Source organism: Cavia porcellus, unplaced genomic scaffold (assembly GCF_034190915.1).
Source record: "Cavia porcellus strain 051 isolate PalLab524CR breed Dunkin Hartley unplaced genomic scaffold, mCavPor4.1 scaffold_1, whole genome shotgun sequence".
In the NCBI taxonomy this organism is placed as follows: Eukaryota; Metazoa; Chordata; class Mammalia; order Rodentia; family Caviidae; genus Cavia; species Cavia porcellus.
The window spans coordinates 233,319,271-233,340,870 of NW_026947484.1; the positions used below are offsets into that span (position 1 = coordinate 233,319,271).

Genomic DNA, 21,600 nt, shown 5'->3' on the forward strand with positions numbered 1-21,600 from the left:
TCTGTTTTTGTACAGTGCCACACTGTTTTTGTTACTGTAGCTTTATAGTATTACTGGAAAGTTGGCACTGCTTTCTGTTTTGCTGTCTTCACTCAGGATTGAGTTGGCTGTTGTGGGGTTCTTCTGGTTCCATATAAATTTTAGTTTTTTCTAATTTTGTGAAGAATATTGTTGGTGTTTTAATAGGGATTTCATGACATTTATATATCACTTTTGGTAAAATGGCAGTATTGATGATACTGACTGACCATCTAAGAACAAGGGATGTCCTTCCAATTTCTAACGTCCTCTTTAATTTTTTTCTTCAGAGTCCTGTATTTTTCATACAGGAGTTTTTACACCTTGGTTAGTGTGATTCCTGAGAATTTAATCTTTTCAATGTGATGCGGATGGAATTATTTTCCTCATTTCTTTGTCAGTATGCTCATTGTTGGTATATAGAAAGACTGTTGATCCTGTGCCATGTCTGTTTTTAATTCAAGAAGAGGAATTTTAATCTAAAATCCCTTCACATTTTGATCTTGGGAGACTCATTCTATTGATACTGTCATTACTTACAATAAAATTGGAAATATTTTTCTAGAACTTCCATGAAAGCCTCATCTCCTTTATCCTACTAGTTGCTTTATTGGGATTTTTTCTGCTTATAAAATTAATTCAGTCTGTTTCGTGTTCTTGGGAGGAAAAGCATAGAGAAAAGTTAAGTACTCATGATACTACCACTTAGGACCACTATTAACCTTTGATTTAAATCCTTCAGGGTTTTTTTTCCTATGCACATTCATCTACTTTTGAAGGCTAACAGCAAATTCAAATATTTGTAGCATCAAGGGATTAGGGTATATAATTAAGAGACTTCTATAACTCAAAAAATCAAATATTTCATAAATTTTGAGAAAAAATTTATGAAATGTAATGTAAATAAGCAGTTCACAAAAGAAATACCAAATAATTAAAAATGAGATAATTTTTATCTCATTAGAATTCATTCAGTGTAGCAACTTAGCAACATCCTGTCTCAAAGTTTTAGAAAGGGCTGGGTGTGTAGCTCAGTGCAAAGGTCTGCAGTCAGCGCTCAGTATCGCATAAACAAATAAATGCTTGTTTTAAAATTAAGAGTAAACCTCATCTAACTGTTAGAATCACTATCCACAGGAAGCGGACTAGAGTGGTGAGAAGGTAGAATATAAAGAAATATCTGCTTCTTATTCCATATTCTCCTGAAGTGTTTGAGTGTTTCCATAAGCCTGTATTTTTCATGTACTACTTTATAATTTGAACTAAATAGGACTGTGGGACAGAGCCAAAAGCTTTTCAGAGCCACATCTGGCAAGCAGGACTGGTGAGAACGTTTTTCCAGGGGTGTGCATGCTGGGTGTTGTCCTCACAGAGGAGCCGGCTTGCATTCAGCCACACAAAGAAGCTCTTAAGCATCCAAAACGTCTGTGACTGGGCTGAGTGACCCTTGGCTAGGCCAGCTTCTGAACGGACAGGGTCCTTGTGCCAGAGAAGTACTTTGACCTCGCCTTCTTCCTGTTCAGCACTCAGCCTTCATCTGAATATTCCACTACATATTTTGACAGGGTATTTTTTTTTCTTAATCTTTCTCAAGAAACAACTTTCCTTTAAAATATGTTACTTTATACAGTTCCCCTGGAAATACCAGAATAAATGTCAAATCGTCACTGATTCTGTTCATCATTCAAATGTACAGCAGATCTTCAGAGAAACTTTCCTCCTGTTTGAGTTTTGGGTTTTTTGTTTTTGTTTTTTCTGAATGATGGTAGATATCTCATATAACTCTTTAACCCTCACTCTCACAACTAATCATACATGGAAATGTTGGCTTTTGCCACATTTCTTGGATTTGGTGAATAGGGTGACCTGGAGGATTTATAAAGGGAACCAAAAAGAAATGCCATCTCATGTTCAGATACTTAATAATTTATGTGATCCCGCTTAAAACAGTCCTGAATGGAACCTCATGAGGAATGCAGGACATGTGACATAATGCTATGGACCAGACTGTGTCCTGCCACATCTGTACTTTGAAGCCCTAATGTCCAAAGAGACTGTGTTCAGAGATGGAGCCTATGTAGAGGTAGTTAAGCTTAACTGAGAGCAGAGGGTGGGGTTCTGATCCCATAGTATTAGTGTTGTTATAAAAAGAGTTACTAGGGCTTGAAATCCACCTGCACACAGACACACAAAAAGGCCATGTTAGACACAGCAAGGCCGTGGCCACTGGGAAGCCAAGAGAAGAGACCTCAGAATAAAATCCATCTTGCTGGTGCCCATTTTTATTACATAAATTACGAACCACTCAATCTGTGGTATTTTCTTCTGGCAGCCCTAGAAGAGTAATGTGCAAGGAAATAGTGGAGATGCTTTGATAGCAACCTAAAGTGATAGTGATCAGAGGCAAACCAGCAGGACCAAATGAGTCACCTTCTGAGTGAGGTGTCACAGGGGCTTTGTGTGTGGTTCAGCTATCATCATTCGTCTCCATGGCTAAAGGCCAATAACATGCTGAGGTACCTCTATCTTAGTTACTTTTCTCTTTGCTGAGACAAAATACCCAACGCTGCAGGTTAAAGGAGGAAAGGTTTATTTAACTCTGTTTGTAGGGTGTCAGTCAGAATTGGCTGGTTCCAAGGCGTAGTCGCATCGCAGAGGAGACAGAGGTCATGGAAAGCAGCAGTGTAGCAGCAGCAGCAAGTGATGTCAGCAGCCCTCTTCTGTCCCTCACAGTCTCTTCAGGGTATCTGCCTTTAAAGTGGGTGGCGTTCACACCGGGGTTGGCTATCCATTATCCACACCCAGAACTACAGCAAACCCATCAGTGGACTAATTTAGTAATCCTTCATCATTGATCCCAGCATCACACACTTAATCCCAGCTTCACACATTCTAGATCCAGCCACCACTGAAAAGCCTACCCATGACCCCATGAGGCTTTGTGGGGACGTCTAGATACAAGCCATAGCAACCACTAACTGGCCATGCTGCTTTGGACTTACATCGTGCTCCTAAAAGTGACCTACTTAAAAAGGGTGACCTCTGAGATTCCTTTCTCCTTGACCTCTGAAATTAAATTCTCAGGAACATGAAGATACCCTGGGCTAATGATAAAAGCTGAGCACTGCTACATGCCAGGGCCCACGCTGGGCTCTGCATGGCCTCACATTCTGAAAAAACTCCTGCAAGATAGGTCTTTGTGGGGCTGGGGATTTAGCTCAGCGGCATAAGCGCCTGCCTTGCAAGCAGCCAGTCATGAGTTCAATCCCTGGTACCAATAAAAAGGAAAAAGACCAAAAAAAAAAAAAAAAAAGATAGGTCTGCCTATTTTAGAAAGAATAGACTCCCAAAGATGACAAGCCCTGCCCAGGGACACTCTGTCGTCAGGTGGCAGATCCAGGATTGTTGTTAGGTCTGACTGACTCCAGCTCCCATATACTTCCTACCTCTGCCTCTTGATTTGGTGGCAGTCCGCCTAGCCTTCACACTCTCTGATTTAACATTCCACCACTGACTTTCTTGTCACTTGTCATGATGCAGGCTTCTATAATCTGCTCCTTTTTTCTAGATCTTCAGAAGCTGCCAAATCTTGCAAAGGCCTTGTTTACTTTGTACAGTACACTGCATCCTCACTTAGATGGAATAGTCCATATATATCCCAAGAGCAGTGCCCGGTAAGCTCTCAAAGACGTTAGCTCTTCAGTGTACCCCATGATAGCTGATTATTCACTTTATGTGGGTCATTTGGGGTTACTAGAAAAATACCAGCAACTTGCTTCACCTACTGTAAGCAGATGGACAGAACTACATCCACCAACTGTTCACCTTAAGTTTCAGCCACAGCGGGGCAATGGTAGGGCCACTTGGGCAGTAGTGTGGTGGGATCACGCCCCTGAATAACAGGTTCTGCAGTTCACATCTATTCATTCAGATCTGGAGGAAACCTAAACATTTTTCTTGTTCGGTACTAGGGTTTGAACTCAGAGATATTCTGAGGCACATACCTGGCACTTTTTATTTCTTATTTGAGATGAGATCTCACTACGTTGCCCAAGTCAGTCTCTTAACTGTGATCATCTTGCCTCAGCCTCCCAAGTAGCTGGGATAGCAGCCATGTGCCACCAACCCTGCTCACTAAAGTACTTTAAGTAGGAGCCCGAGCTGTGAAACCATAAAGGCAAAGAAAACGTGACTCTTCTTTTTAATGTTCCCGCTTCCCTGCCTACCAAACTGTCCATCCTCCAGGCCCCGCTTCAAGAGTCCTTTTTAGGCAATCCCAGTGCTCAACATAATGGATGGCTGCAATAACAGGCCTTCTGTAAATAATGGGAGAGTTCTGGTTCCTTCTGGGAAGGTTCTTAGTTTGGGTGCAGAAGTCACTGTGTCTCTCTAAGCCTTAGTTTTCTCGAGGGACTGATCTACAGGATTGTTTACGTTCCTGATATTCTTCATGTAAGAGGCTAGGGAACAGATAAATTTGAGATGCAAAGGCTTCTTTCTAAATGAATTGTAAACAAATCAGTTTTCCACTTTGAAACACATCCTTGAATTGTTTTACCTGCAGTCACACAGAAGCCAGGCCAAAAACAAATTGAGTTTCAGAGAGCAGATGACACCTCTAGAATTGGCATCGGAGAGTAAAGAAACCCAAATACAGTTGTGAAACGCCCTTGTGACTGTAGGAAGACATCAATAAAACTCTCTATGCAAACTCTGCTGACCCCCACTGCCAGAAGAGACGAAGAAGACAAGGAGAAGTTCAGTGACTGTAAAGGAAGGACAGGGCACAAGGTAATTACCAAGGAGAATGACAGACGAGACGAGAAGACATCTGTCATGCCCAGGGGCCGCGTGAGCTGTGTTAGGTTACTTCCACATCAGCGGATCACCTCATTTCTTAGCTAATCAGGCAGAATTCAGGATCTGAAATTATCTTTCTTAATCCTGTATGTGCTCAGCTGAAAACCCGGGGCTCTAAAAATCTACTTGTAACCGTTTTACCAAAATGTCATCTTCGTTTTGAAGAACTGAACCAGGGCCAAATGGGAAGCCATGTATTGCACTTTCCCAGCTGGAAGGTGTATGTAAGGTGCCCAGGACCCGCCAGGACAGGGGCTGCCCAGAGGGATCAGGGCCTTTGCCCTTCTTCCGAGCTCAGATGGTGCAAGAGTGAAGGCAGGACCTGGGCACAGGGAAGAGGGCCATGGAGTGGAGAGAAGCAGTCACGTCAGCCTCAGAAAAGCCAAAAGACAGCCGCCAGTCTAGCCATGGTGTTCGGTGGGCCTGGACAGGAGCTGTTCCAGAATGGTGGAAGGTTAGAGCTTGCTTACTTAACTGCGACTAGAATTTCTTTTCTGCTCAGCGTCCTGCTCCTCAGCGTCACCTCTCACCCTTCCCTATGTGACCTGTGATTGATGTGACACCTGGCAGTGACCTGTTTTGCCAGTTTTCCTAGGCTGCCATCATGGCATCCTAAGGACAGATCTGCTGGGGCTGATGGCTTTCCATGGAGTGGCAGTGTCTCTTGAGGAACCTAAAACTATGAGGGCTAAACAAAACATCTAGAGTCAAACAGTAGGGCAAAGAGTTGGAGCCATTCCCAGGGTCCTCATCACCCATCAAAACAGGGCTGCAGTTCCTAACTCTGAACAGCACAGGTATGCCCTGTCGGTGAGTGGTTTGTACACTTCGTGTGTTACCTATCCAGATGGTGCATGTTCTGTGAATAAACTGTTCATGATGTGAACACTGTCTGCACACCCGTGCCTATGTGTGTGTGAACAATATAGTGGGACAGGGTTTAAAGGTGTGACAAGGTCTCACTATGTAGCTTCGCCTATCATCGAACTCACGATGTAGCCCAGGCTGCTTCCAACTTGAGGTGATACTCCTGCCTCAGCCCTCTGAGTGCTGGGATTACAGGCATGTGCCACCACACCTGATTTAAAGATGTAACTCTTTTTTTTTTTTTAATGTAACTCTTTAAAACAAGTCTTGCTTTCTTCCTATTTTTACCCCATAAAAACAGATAGAGAAAATCGCTTTATCCTAAGGTCCACCCTGACAAAGCTGTGATTTGAGGATACAACAGGTCTAGAATTCTTATCTTCTGAGAGAGTCTTTAAAAATTAAATTTTATATCCTTTTCTTCCCTTGGTCAAAATAAAGCAAAATTAGGCAACCCACTTGGGACCCCTCCTGTCTGTTAGGAGCTATTCCTGTTCTCAAAAAAGTTGTCCTACTCCTAAAAAATAAATAAATGAACAAACAAACCAAAGTTGAGAAACGCAAGACCACAAAGACCACAATTTTATCTGCTATGTGACTTCCTCATGACTGTCCTGTTATCAGTTAGAAAAATCCTTTTCATCCACTTAGTCTTTTTAATTTTTAGTGTTAGCACTAATTGTTTAGATGAAGTTGTGACTAATTTACATAAAGTACATATTTTTCCTGCTTCCCCCAATAGTCTCAAAGTAAATCAGATTCCTCCCTCCCTATTAATGAAATTATCTTTCTTATAAGATCCTACATGTGATCAATTAAAAACCCAGGAATCTAAGGATGAAATTGTAACTCCTTACCAGAATTGGCATCTATTGCTTCTATAGGAAGTAGGACTTCTGTAGGGATCTTAATTCCTGCACCTCACTTTGCTTAAAACCTACCTTGTGTCTAAATATGAGAAAAACTCTCTTAATTTCTGGAGACAGATACAGTGAGGAGGTTTCTGTTTTATCCTTAGAATGTTGAGCATTTTGTAGGAGTTTCTTCAGATCTCTGGGTCACAAGATTGGGTTTCTTCACATCCAGTGATCACAGTTGGGACCCTTGGGCTGGCTGCCATCTTATTCTCAGAAAATTCTGGAAGTTTCAGGATTAAACAAAAGTAGCCCCTAGAACTGAAAACAGTCCTTTAAGAAACAGAGATGGGCATAGTGATGTAATCCTACTGACTGGGTAGGCTGAGGCAGGCAGATCACAAGTTCAAAGCCAGACAGAATAATTTAAGGAAACCCTATATCAAAATGAACAGTAAAAAAAAAATCTGGGACCATAGCTCAGTGGTAGAGTGCCAGGCCCTGGATTCAACCCTCAGTGCCACCAAGAAAGAAAGTTCCTGTGCAAGAAAGTATGGCAAGGCATGCTCCGTACGTGTTGTGCACAGTGCTCAGCACACTAAATGTCCTGCAGGCCACACTGGCGTAGGCAAGACAGTCCCCGGCCACAGGAAGACCGCGCGGCCCTGGGGCCAGAGTGAGGTGTGCAGGGAGGGTGCCCTGCCTGGGGGAGTCCTGCGACCCGAGGAGCCCAGAAGGAGGTGGAAGGCAGCAGGAGAGCGGGTGGAAGGGAACCCAGAGGCAGACATGGGGTGGCTCCAGCGAGGCCAAGCTCAGGAGGCTGGCATGGTTGTGCCCCTTCCAGTCATCCTGGGGCAGGGGAGACACCCAAAGTGGGATTCTTTTTCTATCCAGCGTCTCAAACCCAAAATGAGCCCAAACAGTTGTCGAAACACATTTCCGTGACCAAAGCATGAGAAGCAGGGGCCTCTGTCACATCAGATTCTCAGTCCCACTGGGTCGGGATTACGAGTATAAGGTAGGAAGACGAGGGGGAAGGACAGGCCAGTGGAGGGGAGGAGTATGTATGGCTTGCAGGAAACAGGCTGCGGTCCTCCAGAGGTGGGCGCCACCTCTGTTACTCCCTTCGTGGCTTGGTGTTGGCTGTCACAGCACCTGGTCGGTGTCTTGGGCCTTGAAAGGGGAGAAGAAAGATGAGACAAGTCTAGATCAAGTTTATCTAGTTCTGGGCAAAACATTTCTTAAGTGATCAGCTTGTCCACATGGAGAGCTGAGCAGAACCTGACCCGAAGGTTCCGGCAGCAAAGGAGCCAGGCACAATGTGTAGGCGAAGATGCCAAGCCATTTCACCCGGGTCCGGTGCCCATCAGACAGCCACTGGCGGAAGTAAAGCATCTGTGTTCAGGCAGAGGGGTCCTCAAGCCTCTGAAGAGTAACCTAGGCAACCGTGATCATCAGAGCACACAGGCAGAGGTGTTACCTGCAGCAGAGCAAGGAAGGAACTAATAGTACATCGCCCAGCTGTATGACTCCCAAAATTAGTGGTTTTCTTAATTGAACTAAGAACAGTGAAGCCCGCGGGTTTTCCTTGGTACCAGTGCTAGTGGGAATATGCTTAGAGTGCGGGGAAGAAGGGCGCGGAGGAGGAGGTGGGGTGGAGACGGGAGTGGGCCAGGGCGAGGCCTTTGCACTTTCTTCTTGGCAGTGGGGAGCCATTAAGAGTGTGAGTGTTTATTCCAGTCTATACTTTATAAAAAGATGAATGTGACCGCAGTAGAAAGAATAAACTGGGGAGCACAAAACTGGGGGTAGGGGGAACAGGCCAGTGGCTGAGGTGTTGATCTGGGGTACTGATCTGGGTCGGGGCAATGGCAGCTTGAACTGGGGAGGTGCTGTGGGCTGTTGAGAAGTGGCTGAGAGCGCTTAAGAATTCACAGGACACAATAGAAATTCATTTTAAGAGAAAGAAGACAGTCATCTCATAGTCAAAACAAATAGCACGTTCCGTCTGGCTCGGTGGTTTTTAGCATGTTTTTAACTCCTGACTCCCCCAAAGGCTGAAACCTGTTTCCACTGGGATTATCACATCATCAGTGATTCTCTACAGACAGCATAAGTAGACACCTATATAATTTACAGAAGCAGTCGAACAGCTCAGGTGGTTGCCTGTGCACCCTTCCATTGGCCGGCCGGCCTGCCTGCCCAGCCCCATCTTAAGGAAGCTCTGATCTGTGCCGCAGACAAGCACTTAGAACAGAATCCATCCTTCCCTTGAAGTAGGAGCCACTGAAGGCAGCTGCATCCTGTTACCAGTTCAGATCTCTTGCTCTTCTGTGTGTGATCTACACACTGGATTACTCCCTACAGAAACACGGGTGTTTACTGAGTGTCTCCCTTCCCCGAGGAGGGAGCGGTGCGTGGGCTGCGGAGACAGGAATACCAGGTGTTGAGGCCAAGTCGCGTACGGTACGCTGTGAACCGTCCACAGCAGCTTTTAGGACAGTTACAGTCAGAACAATTGCTCAGTTCCTCCTTCTTTGTCACAGTGCAGACCTGGCTCAAGATCCAAGAATGAAACAGCAACTGTAAGGAAGCAGAAACATTATAAATAGCCCAGAGAGCCCTTTTACAACAGCAACTGCCTGCTGATTTTGTGGCCTAACAGCTCCAGCAAAAAAAAGATATAAATACAATGTTGTGCAGTGACTAATTACTGAAAATTCTGGGCATCAGCAGAAGTGGGACCTGTGGTTGCTGCTAATGTGATCAAATGCTTTTGCTGTTTAATAATCTGGTAGCTCTGTATTATTTAGCATGCAGTTTTCACAGAGAACAATGATTTCATTTCAAGTATCTCTCAGAAATAAAAAAGCAGCTGTTAGAATATGAACATTTGGCAGAAAATGTTTTAGCAGATCTTTTGCACAATACAAAATGCGATTGGATTAACTGTTTTCTGTCTAGAATAGTGGAGTCGCAAGAAAAAGGCTGCTGACCACAGAGGGCAAGCCCAGGCCTTAGAGCCCTGTGAATCACTAGCAGACATTTGAGTTCTAAATCCTATTTATTCACTGAAGTGTAAAGTTATTTATATACAGAGCGTATATAGAAGAATGGGGTCTTTTTCATTCCATTTTTAGCCTGCACTCAAGATTCCATTTCTTTCATTAATTATAGAATACATTAATCCACCACAGGAGTTTTGGGCGGAATGGGGGTTTTCACCCATTCTGAGTCTCCGCAGCCTCTTCTCTGTGGCCGTAAGGACAGCGGGGCAGAGAGGACTGTGACGAGGACCACAGTCTGGCCTGCCCTGGACCTGAGAGGTCGGGGTACCCACGGCACACCCACGCCCACAGGGACAGGGTTCTTGGGGCTGGCCAGCCGCTGGCCTGCGCAGGGCCGTGCCAGTAAGTGAGGGGCACCCTGACATATCTGCTGGCCGCCGATTCAGCCAAAGACCACTGCGGTGGAGCTGCTTTCATGTGGCCATCTTGACTCAGGGGTAGTTTTTACACTGTTGTTACAACTGTCGAGCATGAAGTGTTCTTTCCTAAGTTACCAGGCACTGTGCAAAACAAACGCTTTTCCCCAGTGGCTGCTCCTGCAGTGGACTGGGCGGCGGACAGAGTAAAGGAGCAGGAGCACTGCCAGACGTGGCTGCAGATGGCCTTCAGAGCAAGGCCCAGGTGGGATGGAAGAAGGAAGGCTCAGGATAAACGGAGCGGCGAAGGAAGAGAGTCACGGGGTCTGTTCTGTATATGCGGTGGTCGGAGACAGCGTGTCTGCCATCGAGGTGTGAGAATCAGATCAGAAGAGCTTCATCAAGATGCTCCACGCTAGCAGAGTGGGTGGTGCAGCCTGAATCCCAGCACTCCAGGAGGCTGAGGCAGGAGAACCACGACTTAGAGCCCAGCCTGGCAAACTTGGCGAGACCACATCTCCAAAAATGTAGGGCTGGAGATGTAGTTTAGGGTAAAGGCCCTGAGTTTAGTCCTCAGCAGTGAGAAGAAAAAATAAAATACCATACATCAGTACAGCTGTGACTGGTCAGTGCAGAGCCCATCACCAGCTGAGGAAGCTGAGCATGGACCCAGAGAGCCAGGCAGGCCCAGAGGTCAGCAGTGGGCTCTGTAAATACGAACCATTGCCTGACTCGGGCCAGCAGCCACGTGTCACCGATCATGGGGCCAGGTCTGGGTGACCTCAGCACCACAGCCATGCACATCCACGCTGAAGGCTAAACAGGCCAAAACGCCCCGTGTAAGGTGAGGCATTTCTTCTGTCTCAATGTTAAATCAAATTCCAGCAGTGTAGGTATTATGACCACCTGTACTCTTCAGGGTTACTAAATATGTTTAGGGGGCCAGTAAGTAAAGAACCTGGCACTTCTGGGGTGAAGGTCTGTAGAAGCTGAAGTGTGATCCATATATGGAAGGTGAGAAGATGGTGTCGTGTTTAATACCACGTAGTCTCTTTGGAGTGAAATGCCACCCTGGATGCCTCTCGGCCCCGCCTCACTTTGACTTTGCACTTGACCTCCCGTTGCTCCTGCTCTGTTTTCATCTCTTTTAATGAAAGAAGGTTTTAGCCCCATAAGCCTCATTCCAGGTAGAAATACATAATTCACGAGGATCCTGATGGCAGAGAAGAAAAGGCACGCCAATTTGTGTCAGCATGTGTTGTAAATTAAAGAGTACAAGGAGAGTTTAATGTAATGTAGAATTGAAATTAAAATAGAGCCAATATTTAGGATTCCTCCACCTCTTTTTTTCCCTCCCATGACACGAAGGATTGACTTTTTCCCAGCTTCACTACTAATGCGATTGATTTTTCTTTTCTGCTGGAATCTCCATCCTTCTCCTAAAGTGTTACCTGCTTATCTCTGGCATCCAAGTGAGACCTTTTCACCCGTGCCTTCTAATTATGCCAGAAGCAGTTATGGAAAGAAGAGTGAGCCCTTTCCAAGTCCTCACATCCTTCATGTTTGCAGCATAGAAAAGGTGCCCCCACCCCCCTTCAAAAGCTATTAATCCTCACCTCCACTGCTTCTTTTTTCCCAAAGCTGGAAAATCAAAGACTGATACTGAACGTCTGTCGGTGTTATGTAATACACACTGCTCTGTACACTCATGAGAATTCTCGAGCTCACATCCGTGGCCTCCCCTTTGAAGCAGTCCACTGGGGAAGCGCCACACTCCGCCCCATCAGAACCACCACTGTTCAGCACCTGCTTGGAGCTCTGTATCCTTTCTTTTTGCCGGAGTTACTATTCTTCATAGGTTGCCCCATTATTTCTGGCTAATAGTAGAAGATCCTAGCTTGATCCCATAAAAAATCACAAGACTTGATTTTAAATGACCCGCTCTTTCCAGAAAAAAGGAAGGAAGAAAAACAGTCCGTAGGAGAGAGCACCAGACCCAGCATCACTTGCCACCTGGGAATTAGAAATGCAGATCTCGGGCACTGCCTTGGATTTAATGGTTAGAAGCTTTGATGGTGGGTCCCAGCAAGCCCTGTCTGTACAAGCTTCCAGCCAATTTTGATGCCAAATTTGAGAGCTTAAATTTGCCTCTATTGAGGACATTTAAAAAAAGTACTACAAACTTTGAAGCTACTGCTAAAAAGCTTCAAAATACTCTAGGGAAAAGTTGGACTGCACGTGTGGCCTCGTCAAAGGACCGCTTTAATGGGGCCTGGGCTTCAGTCAAAGGTGTCCTGCTTGTTCCGTCTAACACTGACCTGGAGCCAGCTCTGACACTGGAGCTCTCATCTGGAATTTGAAAGATGAATTGACATGAGATTCAAATTAAATCTCACCCTATAAATCAGAAAGTACTCCACCAAGGGAAGGACTCATCACTCTGCAGGCAGGATTTACCATCCCGCTGGCCAGATGCCCCTTTTGTCTCTCTCGGGATCTGGTGGGTGTATCTCCAGTTCTGCCCTTGCAGCTCCCCAGGCATGCGGTGCTCCGAGGAAAACCACTGCATGATTAGTGGCTACAAAAGCCTAGAAAAATGTATGTGTTCAGCCATGCTTTTTCCGCTGGAGTCCCAGGGATGCTTTGGAAAGCCCTCGTGCCCAGAGCGTGGCACACATCAGCGAGGAAGGCTTTGCTCCGTGACCAGCCACTGCACGACTGTGTGAGGCAATCTTGTCCTCCGAGGAGGAAGTTTAGCATCCAGTTTCCTGCCACACCTCAGTCATTACAGAAAACCCAGACAGAATCCCTTAAGCCAACCAAACGTACAGGAATGGAGATTTCCACACCAGCGCAGTTAACGTGCCTTCTATGGCCTGGAAGAATGTGGGTGCGTATTTACCTTGGAGATTATCTTTTACAAACAATTCCATGGCAGGAATTTTTAAACAGCTAGCTCCTGGGGCATCTATAATTTAATTTGAAAACTTTACAGACTTTAGTAAACACTTCTGAGGAGGAAGGACGCTAAAGCCGTTGCCCCAGTGATTTAATTGGAGTGGAGTTTAGTGAAGAACGAATCCCATTGGGCCAACAACAGGTCAGCTAAAATCAGATTAGGGTGAGTCTCATGGTTTAGCTACTGTTAGGTTATTGGTTAAGTAGAAGATAATAAGCTATTGGTTAATTACAGAGCGAAAACATGAAATGATTTTACTCAGAAGTGTGTGCCTATTTAACAGATCTGTAGAGACAGAAAGTAACTTAATGATTCCTAGCCCTGGAAGAGGAGTGGGCTGTGACTGTTTTTGTTTTTATTTTTGTTTTGAGACAGGGTCTTGCTATGCAGTTCAGGCAGGCTCTGAATTCACTATGTAGCCCAGGCTGGCCTCTAACCCACAGAAAGTTTCCTGCTTCAGCCTCCCAAGTCCTGGGATCACAGTGTGCACCACCACACCTAGTTTAGGTGACTGTCAGTGGATATGAGGTTTGTCTTAGGGGCATGAAGTTTTCTAAAATTAGACTGTGTCGATGGTTGTTCAACTCTGTGACTAACTGAGGAACACTGAATTGTATACTTTAAATGGGTAGACTGTACGGTATCTGAATTATATCTCTAAGCTTTTTGGGGGAGCAGAGGCTGGGTGTTTAGTTCAGTGGCAGAGCATTGGCTTAGCATCCACAAGGTCCTGGGTTTGAGCCTTAGCACTGGAGGAAAAACAAAAATCTTTTTTTGTTTTTAAATCAAAGCACTAACAAATTATATAGCCAAGGAGGACACGGTGCTTACTGGAAAGACTCAAAATAAAAATGGCCAACACTAGAATCCTCCCTGAACATGCAGGGGCCCTGGGCTCAACCCTAAGTAATGTTTAAAAGAAAAAAAGATTGGGAGGAGCCACAAGCAGTATCATACTTGATCAATTTGAGATACTGATCAATTTAAATATAAAAGAGCCAGAAAATACTGGCTCTTTTTTTTTTTTTTTTTTTTTTGTCTTTTTTCATTTTTCATTTTTATCGGTACCAGGGATCGAACTCACAACTGCCTTGCCTGCTTGCAAGGCAGGCGCTTATGCCACTGAGCTAAATCCCCAGCCCCCTATACTGGCTCTTTTAATCACAATATTTTTAAAGCAGACTATCAAAGCCTAATAATTGAAATTTAACTATCATGAATTAAAGTAGCTGACACAGGCAAAGTCATTGGATATTTGTGACACAATGATGCATCAAGTTCACTAAAGATTTATCTCGAATGAGAATCTGCAGTACTTACACAGTGATAAGAACTCTGGATTCTCACTGTCTGTCAGATGACTGTAAACCGCTGTAGCCCAGAAGGTAGAAGGCTGAGCATGGGGAAGGATGTGACCCCATTTTCATGGAGCACACGTGCTGATAAGAACATGGGCAGCCTGTGATGAGTGTGGAACCGGGCTGTGTGTAAGTAGCCCCACGTCTCCCAGCCCGTGCAGAAGAGGGAACCTGTCCTGTCCTGGGAGGGCAGGCCAGGCATCCTGGTCCCGTCCTCTTGCTAATTCCTCATGGAGAGCTGCAGGCTTGGACAGGGCTCGCTGGTGGTCATTGAGGGAGGTAGAGGACAGGAACTGGCCAGCAGGTAGAGGGGCCTCTGACCGTGGAAGGGACACAGGGCTTCCTCATGCACCAGGAGCCCCTGACCCGGCCCCGGCAGTGCTCTGGCCCTGCCCTCAGCAGTGCGCCACTTTTTTTAATTATTATTATGCCAATTCCAAAGAACTTTTTAAGACTTTTTTTCCCTAATCACCCTCCCTCTTCTCCCATGAAATAGTAATACCACAAATACACACACATTTATGTTCTGTGACTCCTCAAAGAGCCACAAACATTGTAGTATTCGCTATGCTTTTTTTCACACGCACCTCGCCCTACCATGAATGGGTTCCTGCCCACTGCTCACATGGCCCCAGCAGAGAATGCGCGTTCTGACTAAAGCGCAGACTCTGAGCAGGGCTTCCTGCTTGCTTGTGGAGTGACTGGTGAGGTTGGTCACATGTCATGTGACCTGATGTCCATCACTTCCAGAATAGCCTGACTCAGGTTCCAGCACAGTGAGAGGAATGTCCTTCAAAGTCACACTGTTCCTGCGCCATCTGTCCAGCCTGCCCGCTGCCCTCAGAGCTCTGCCACCACCTCCTCCAGGGTGCCAGCCCTCTGCCCAGTGGTGGAGAACAGAGTGCTCCATCAAGCAGCAGCGCCGAAGTGCAAGGCTTCTCCAGCTGTCTCCCGGGCCCACTGCCCCGGCTCTGTGCCTCTGACCCGAGGGCCTGTCAGTGTTCATGCCAGGCTCCTGGGCTCCACGTGAAAGCCTGTGGCTTTCCAGGCTTCTCTCACACCAGCGAGAGGGTCCTTTATACTTCACATTGCTTTAGGCCCCACACAAGCTCTCTAAAGACTTCAGAGTCTCTCCCCAACTCCACAAGGCGTAGGTTTCGGGCATCCCAGCACACACATGGCCACTGCTAGAGCTCTCAGGAGCCTGGCTGCCCTGGCCACCGAGGGTACAGGACACTGCCTCTGCCTCCTCCTGGCCTCATTCTTTCCTCCGAGCTGGAACAGAGCCAGTCCACCTCCCTGGGATCCTGCAGATTGTCCTGCAGGATGCTAGTAACTCTTTGTTCTTGAGAGCCCTGCCTGTCCCCTTCTGAGCTTTCATGGCAAAACTGAGCAAAATAAGGGCCTCAGAGATGAAACCATCACCACTGGCAGCACCTTTCTTGCACACTCACTGTGTGTGTGCACTGTGCTGTACGTGCATTTTACAGCAGCCCTAGAAATTGCCTTCCCATTGTACAGATAAACAAACCAACCAAAAAGGTACCAGAATAATGCTCCAGAAGTCACTCAGCTAGTAAGGGATGGAATCAGGTCTTAAACCCAGGTCTGTCTGTCCTCAAGCCATTTGTGTTTTGTACCAGTTGAGAATGAAGGTGTCCATTTATGTGAATAAAAATAAAAATGACAGAAGGGCTCTACTGCAGGGAAACAAGCACTGAATCTGCTGTTTTTAATTAGTGTGTACTAACTTCCAGATACTGGGTTACCCAGTGACATTTGCATGTATGTAACATACTTTGATCCTTAAAGGGTGAGAGGTGGGCTGGGCTGTGGATCAGTGGCAGAGCCCTGGCCTACCACACAGCATATGTGAGGCCTGTGCTCAAGGCCCAGGACAAAAAAAAGTGACAGCACTAACAAAAAGAAATAGAGGCAGGATGTAAATGCTCTTTCTGTGCCACTTCTCTCCAGTGCCCCCTGCCTATCAGAGATTAGCTCTTCTCGGAGGACAAAACATGACTAGTGCCAGTGAGGTCTCGGGCCTCAGCCTCAGCCTCCTACACACAGTGACAAGGCCGGAGCCCTGTCCTAGAGCTCAGACTCTCCGCAGAGCAGGACTGGCCTCCGGGCTGGCCTCGGGGTGCGTTACGGCAGCACCTGGCTCGGCTCCATGACCCACTCGCCCCTGAAGGCTTCTGACCTCAGCTTTATGTAGACAGCAATCCTGACCCTCTCTCAGTGGGACCTGGGCCCCAGGACGGCGCCAGAGACCCCAACATTTCACCTAGGCTCTCTTTCCTCTTTCCTGAGTCCCCCCAAAGGTCATTTTTTAAGCAGAAGAATCAGTGTGTTGACCTGGGATTTCGTCATGTTCCATCCCGTTTGATTTCACTGGTTTCGAAACCACAAGCTGGCTGGGGAATTCAGAGCGTAGGCTCCGAATAGTTCTGTGTAGGGAGAGGTTCTGAGAAGAAAGAAAAGTGGTATCTGCTGTCAGAAGGAATGTGTGAAGACATCTGGGAGGAATGCAGGACTCTAACCGTTAGGGTCCCTGGGCAGTTTGGGCTGTGAATCACCCTACGCGGGTCCAGATTCCTGACAAATGAGGCGTCGGGATGACCTCATCCCCGCGAGATCGGCCAGGGTCTGTTGTGCTGCCTGACAGGATCTTCCCTTGGGGATCTTCATCACAGGGAGCTTTTCCAAACCACACTCAATACCCGCCATTCCTTCTCTCCCGCTTTCCTGACAGCTGGAACTTGGTGAGCCAGGGCTGTCACAGGCTCTTCTGATCGCCTCCTTCCTGCAGGGTGCTCCTGGGACAGCACGTGCTCCTTGCTGCATCATCGGGCGGTGTAACCAGTCAGGACTCCCTTCAGCCGTGGGCTGGGCACAGCACTGGGCCTGGAGGAAGACAGAGCGCCAGGGTGGGTGGGCACCTGAGCTGGGCAAAGCCCAGTGCTCTGACAGCGAGCCGGGCCGTGAATGTGTGCTGACTAAGCCGGGGTCTGGAATGGCCTAGAACTTGACCATGGGCTTTGTTCCAGGACGGGGCCAGGCTGAGGTGTCCTGTGAACAAAAACCCAGAAGTAAATGGGAAGAAGCAAGAGGTAAAACGAAGCGCGGTTTGGGGAACTTTGTATGACGTGTTAGGAGTGAAAAATGTACCCTAAGGAAGATGAGAAACATTCAGAGGGCTTTAGGCCTGGAAGGGATGTGGGCAGATTGCCGCAGTGCAGACCCGGACCGAAGGGTCCCGCCTGCCGGGCTGGCAGTGTGCGCCTGTTATCCTAGCACTGGGGGGGGGGAGGGGCAGAGGTTGGGGGGTCCTGCAGGCTCCAGGCCAGCCTGAACTGCAGAGTGGGACTCCGTCTCAAAAAACAAACAGACAGAAGAAGAAGAAGGAAGGGAGAGAGACAAAGAGAGAGAGACAGAGAGAGAGAGAGAGAGAGAGAGAGAGAGAGAGAGAGAGAGAGAGAGTCCTGACCAGAGGCAGTGGCCAGGCAGGAAGGGAGCGTGCGCCCCCAGAGGTGATCTGCAGGAGGCAGCGGAAGTAGGGGTGGAGATGAGAGGACCTCAGAAACAGGATTTAACTGGACAGCTGGGAATTAACAGGCCGGGACAGAAATCCCAAAGACCCCGGGTTTTCGGTGTGGAGGGGCCACAGCGGACACAGCGAAGAGTCCCGCACTGGGGCCGTAGGGCCAGTCTGATGTGCTGAGGTAGAGCTGTCCACAGAGACAGGAGCCCGCGGACAGGCTCACAGGCAGAAGTACAGGAGCACACCTGGTTGGAGCATACTGTGAATATTGAAATTATTTTACTTATTACATTAAAAGACGCAGTGCCGTTAATGCCCTTCAGAATACCCTGCCCTACTTTGAACACACCTGCCGCATTTCCTGCACTCTCTGAAGTTATTCTGAAGCCTGAAGTCTCCCTGAGTTTTATTAGTTGCACCGTCCTAGCTGCCTCCAAGTCCCGAACTGGTTAAAAGTCTTGACTTTGGGGAAAAAGTCAAAGTCACAGTGTGCCGGATCCAGGAAAGAGGAGCTGAGGAGGCAGGAAGCCTGAAAGGAACATGGACTGCATCACCCCACATAAAGCCACGAAAGAGGACTTCCAGACCTGCCTGAGACAGTGCCAAGAACCGTGGCAAAGAGAGTGCGAAGGGGCTGCTCTGAGGTGGATTAGTGGGGACTGGAATGCACTCAGCAGAAACAAAATCATTTTTAATGTAAAGGCTCACTCTGCATGATCACCGCTTCTCAGGCACAGATGCAGAGCCTGGCTGCCGAGGTGGGTTTAGGACCGTCATCCCACCAGGTGAAGCTGTGGTAGCGGTTGGGACACCAGGATGATGGGGAGTGAGAACCCCAGGAACACCCGTGTCAGTGGTGCGGGAGGAGAGACTGAAGGACCGAGGGCCCAGCCGGGCACACCCCGCCCCACTTTGCTCTCTCCTGGACCCCATCTCCTCCTGCACCCTCCTGCCAAGCTTCCTGCACTGCTGAGGCCCCCAGACTCCATCCCAGCGCGTTCTCTGCCCCTCTGGTTCCTGCATCACTGTTTCTCCCCCTCTGACGCTCCCACCGTGCGGCACCATGAGGGTGAGCCGTTTCCGAGCCCCGCAGGTCCCAGGTGCCCCCCGCTCCCGGGATGGCTGCCACTGTCGCCCGTCTGGAACTACCTCAGCTCCGCGGTGGTGATCCGTGTCCTACTCCGACCGCACCGGCTCACCCACTGCTCCCGCATCGCCCTTTCCATAGTCATCTCCATTGTCGTCCTGCCTTGTGAGCACCTTCTGACCTTCCTTCCTTCACCTGGTTAGACTCTGACTGTTCATCTGAAAAATTCTTCTCTGAAATTTTTGATTCCCTTTTCCATCTACTTGTCCCCTCCACCTGCTCAGGACCACCCTAGTTCACGTTCTCTTCGGGGCTCTTGCCCCAAGCTGGTAGAGGAGAAAGGGACCCCTATAGAGGACCCTCGCAGGAGGCTCACGGTCCACACTCTGTCCTCCCCGCCGCTCATCGCTACAGAAAACACAGGCCCTCCATGGGGAAGTGGGAAAAGCTGAGCACTAGCCAGAGCCCAGTGTCTTTGCCCAAAAATAGCATCTCCACCTGTTCTGTTGCTGCATTCTCACAGATGCCCTTGCTACAGATCTTGACTGCCCTGTACCACCTTTTTTTTTCATCCGGCAAGTTGTTCATTTCCTCGAATCTCGGCTTCCTCCGCCCCAGTGTAAGGACCCAGAGGGTTTCTGCTGGCTGTTGTGGGACGCTGTGCACGTCAGAAGCTGCCCCTCTGGTGAGATAAGCGTGGCCTGCAGGCTCACATAGCACTGCTTGATGTCACCACACACCGTATGCCCCGCTGTGCCTTCCTCCAAAGGTCCTTGCAAAAACATGAAGGCAACAACATGAAAGCCCCCAGCAGAGGCCCTGACCTGAGAAGAATCTCCAGAGAGGAGCCACTGAAAACACGGACCTGTAGTGGATGTGGGTGAGGTGGCATGACCATCTGTCAGGCAGTGACTGCCGGCCCCTCAGGGTTTATAGCACGCTCTGTCCTTGCTGGAGCCCTGGGGGTGGGGTAGTGGGAGGGGCAGGGAGATGGACTGAAGAGGGTGGTGTTGGCCAGAGGGGCTGGTCGGAAAGGGATGGGCACCAAGCTCCCCACGGTGATTCTGTCTCAGGGCCGAGCAGCAGAGCTGCTGTGCTGATGCTACACCCCAACTCTGGCCTTAGGAGCCCCACCTCTCAGCTTCCTCCCCTGGGAAGGGGTCACCTTCCCAGCCACTCACCGCCCAGCACCTCTACACTGTCCTGCTCTGCCCGCTCAGATGTGAAGTCCTTTCCCTGTCCTGTCACTACACTGCTAGCCAGTGCCTCCCCGAGGACCACAGAGCAGAATTTCTCCAAACCCCAGACCATGAGGGGCCTCAGGAAACAGGGATTTCTGAATGCCACATCCATTCTGTGAAAGCAGCTCCTTCCTGAGAGGAGATCATTTTGAGAAGCAGTGAATAGTGGCCACACAGATAACTGTATGAAGAAGGATGAATTATACCACCACCCGTTGCGGCACAAAAATAATTCTCAGTGAAAGGTTAAAACCATCATGTTGTATCAATAAGAACTGTTCCATTATCCCAAGGATGACTGATTGGAAAGTACTTTACTTACAGGAACATCACAGTGATACAATACAGCTTCCACTTTTAAAGCACTTTCCTTTAAAAAAAAAATCATACCAACGTGTAAAAATAGTTACACTGAAGATGTGAATCAACAGCCAAGTAATTTACTGGCACTTGAAAGTCTTGTGATATAAATAGATTCAACAATGGGAGGATCAAGTCACTCTGGGCCGAGGCAACCTAACCTAACAGGAAAGTCGCACGTGGTCCAGCCAGGGCCATCTGGCCACCCCGGGAGATTCCTCACGATGGAACCAGGACTGCTAGGTCAGGTCAGGTTTCAAAGCACCAGGCCAGGCACTGGGGGAGACCCAGGCGACAGAGATGTGATCAACAGAGAACATTTCCCAGACTGCAGCCTGCACACAGCAAAGCGCAGTGTGGTCAGGAGAAAGGAGTACAAAGGACTGTCATGTACAGAAGGGAGGTCCTTTCTGCCTAGTGATTTCTTTTGTCCCCTGCTCCCCCACACACACCCGTCTGCCCGTGGCCCTCAGACCTCTCCTGGGTAACCGAGGTAAACAGCAAGGTGGCAGCGGGTCTGGACACACACAGCACCTCTGCTGTTCACCAGCTGTGTGACTGTGGACCAAGTGTCTAGGCTGTCTGATTCTGAGGGCGGCTGGGGACAGCAGGGGCCACTTGAAAATGCAGTGCAGCCAGTGTCCTATGCACGGAATAAAGGCCCAGCTTTGCTGCCTGATGGGAGCCCACGGTACTGTGTGCTCCCTTCTTGCCCCGCCCCTTCTCTGGAGCAGCAGGCCTTCCGACCCCTTGCCTGCTTAAATTCAGAGCTTAAACTCTCCGCTGCTGGGGGCCAGGAGCCACTCTGTGAGTGTGTGTCTGGCCCGACCACCGCGCCCTTTTGTGAAGAGCATGGAACCTGGGTGTCTTGCTTCTGGTGAGGCCAAGACCTCGGCAGGCAGAAGGTTCAGCCTCCTTGCTTTTAAGAGATGGTGTAACTATAAAGGATCGTCAAGCTGGATCGAGCCAATTCCTGACCTCTCAGAATGGTTTTGCACGTGAGGAGTGAGGAATGCCTGTCAGGATTC

At 48.2% G+C, this 21,600-nt stretch overlaps 1 protein-coding gene across 5 annotated transcripts in view; it reads left to right on the plus strand.

Annotated features, from left to right (window-relative positions):
• Rbks (ribokinase) overlaps nt 1-21,600 on the plus strand; it is an 87,103-nt gene that overhangs the window by 56,721 nt on the left and 8,782 nt on the right. For 3 of the 5 annotated variants that reach the window (XM_063230493.1, XM_063230488.1, XM_013155955.3), the window contains one exon: nt 17,391-17,453. The exons of the other annotated variants lie outside the window; for them this stretch is intronic. In XM_063230493.1, coding sequence (XP_063086563.1) covers nt 17,391-17,453 — 63 coding nt within the window. The remainder of the gene's footprint in view (nt 1-17,390; nt 17,454-21,600) is intronic. 5 annotated transcript variants of the gene reach the window in all.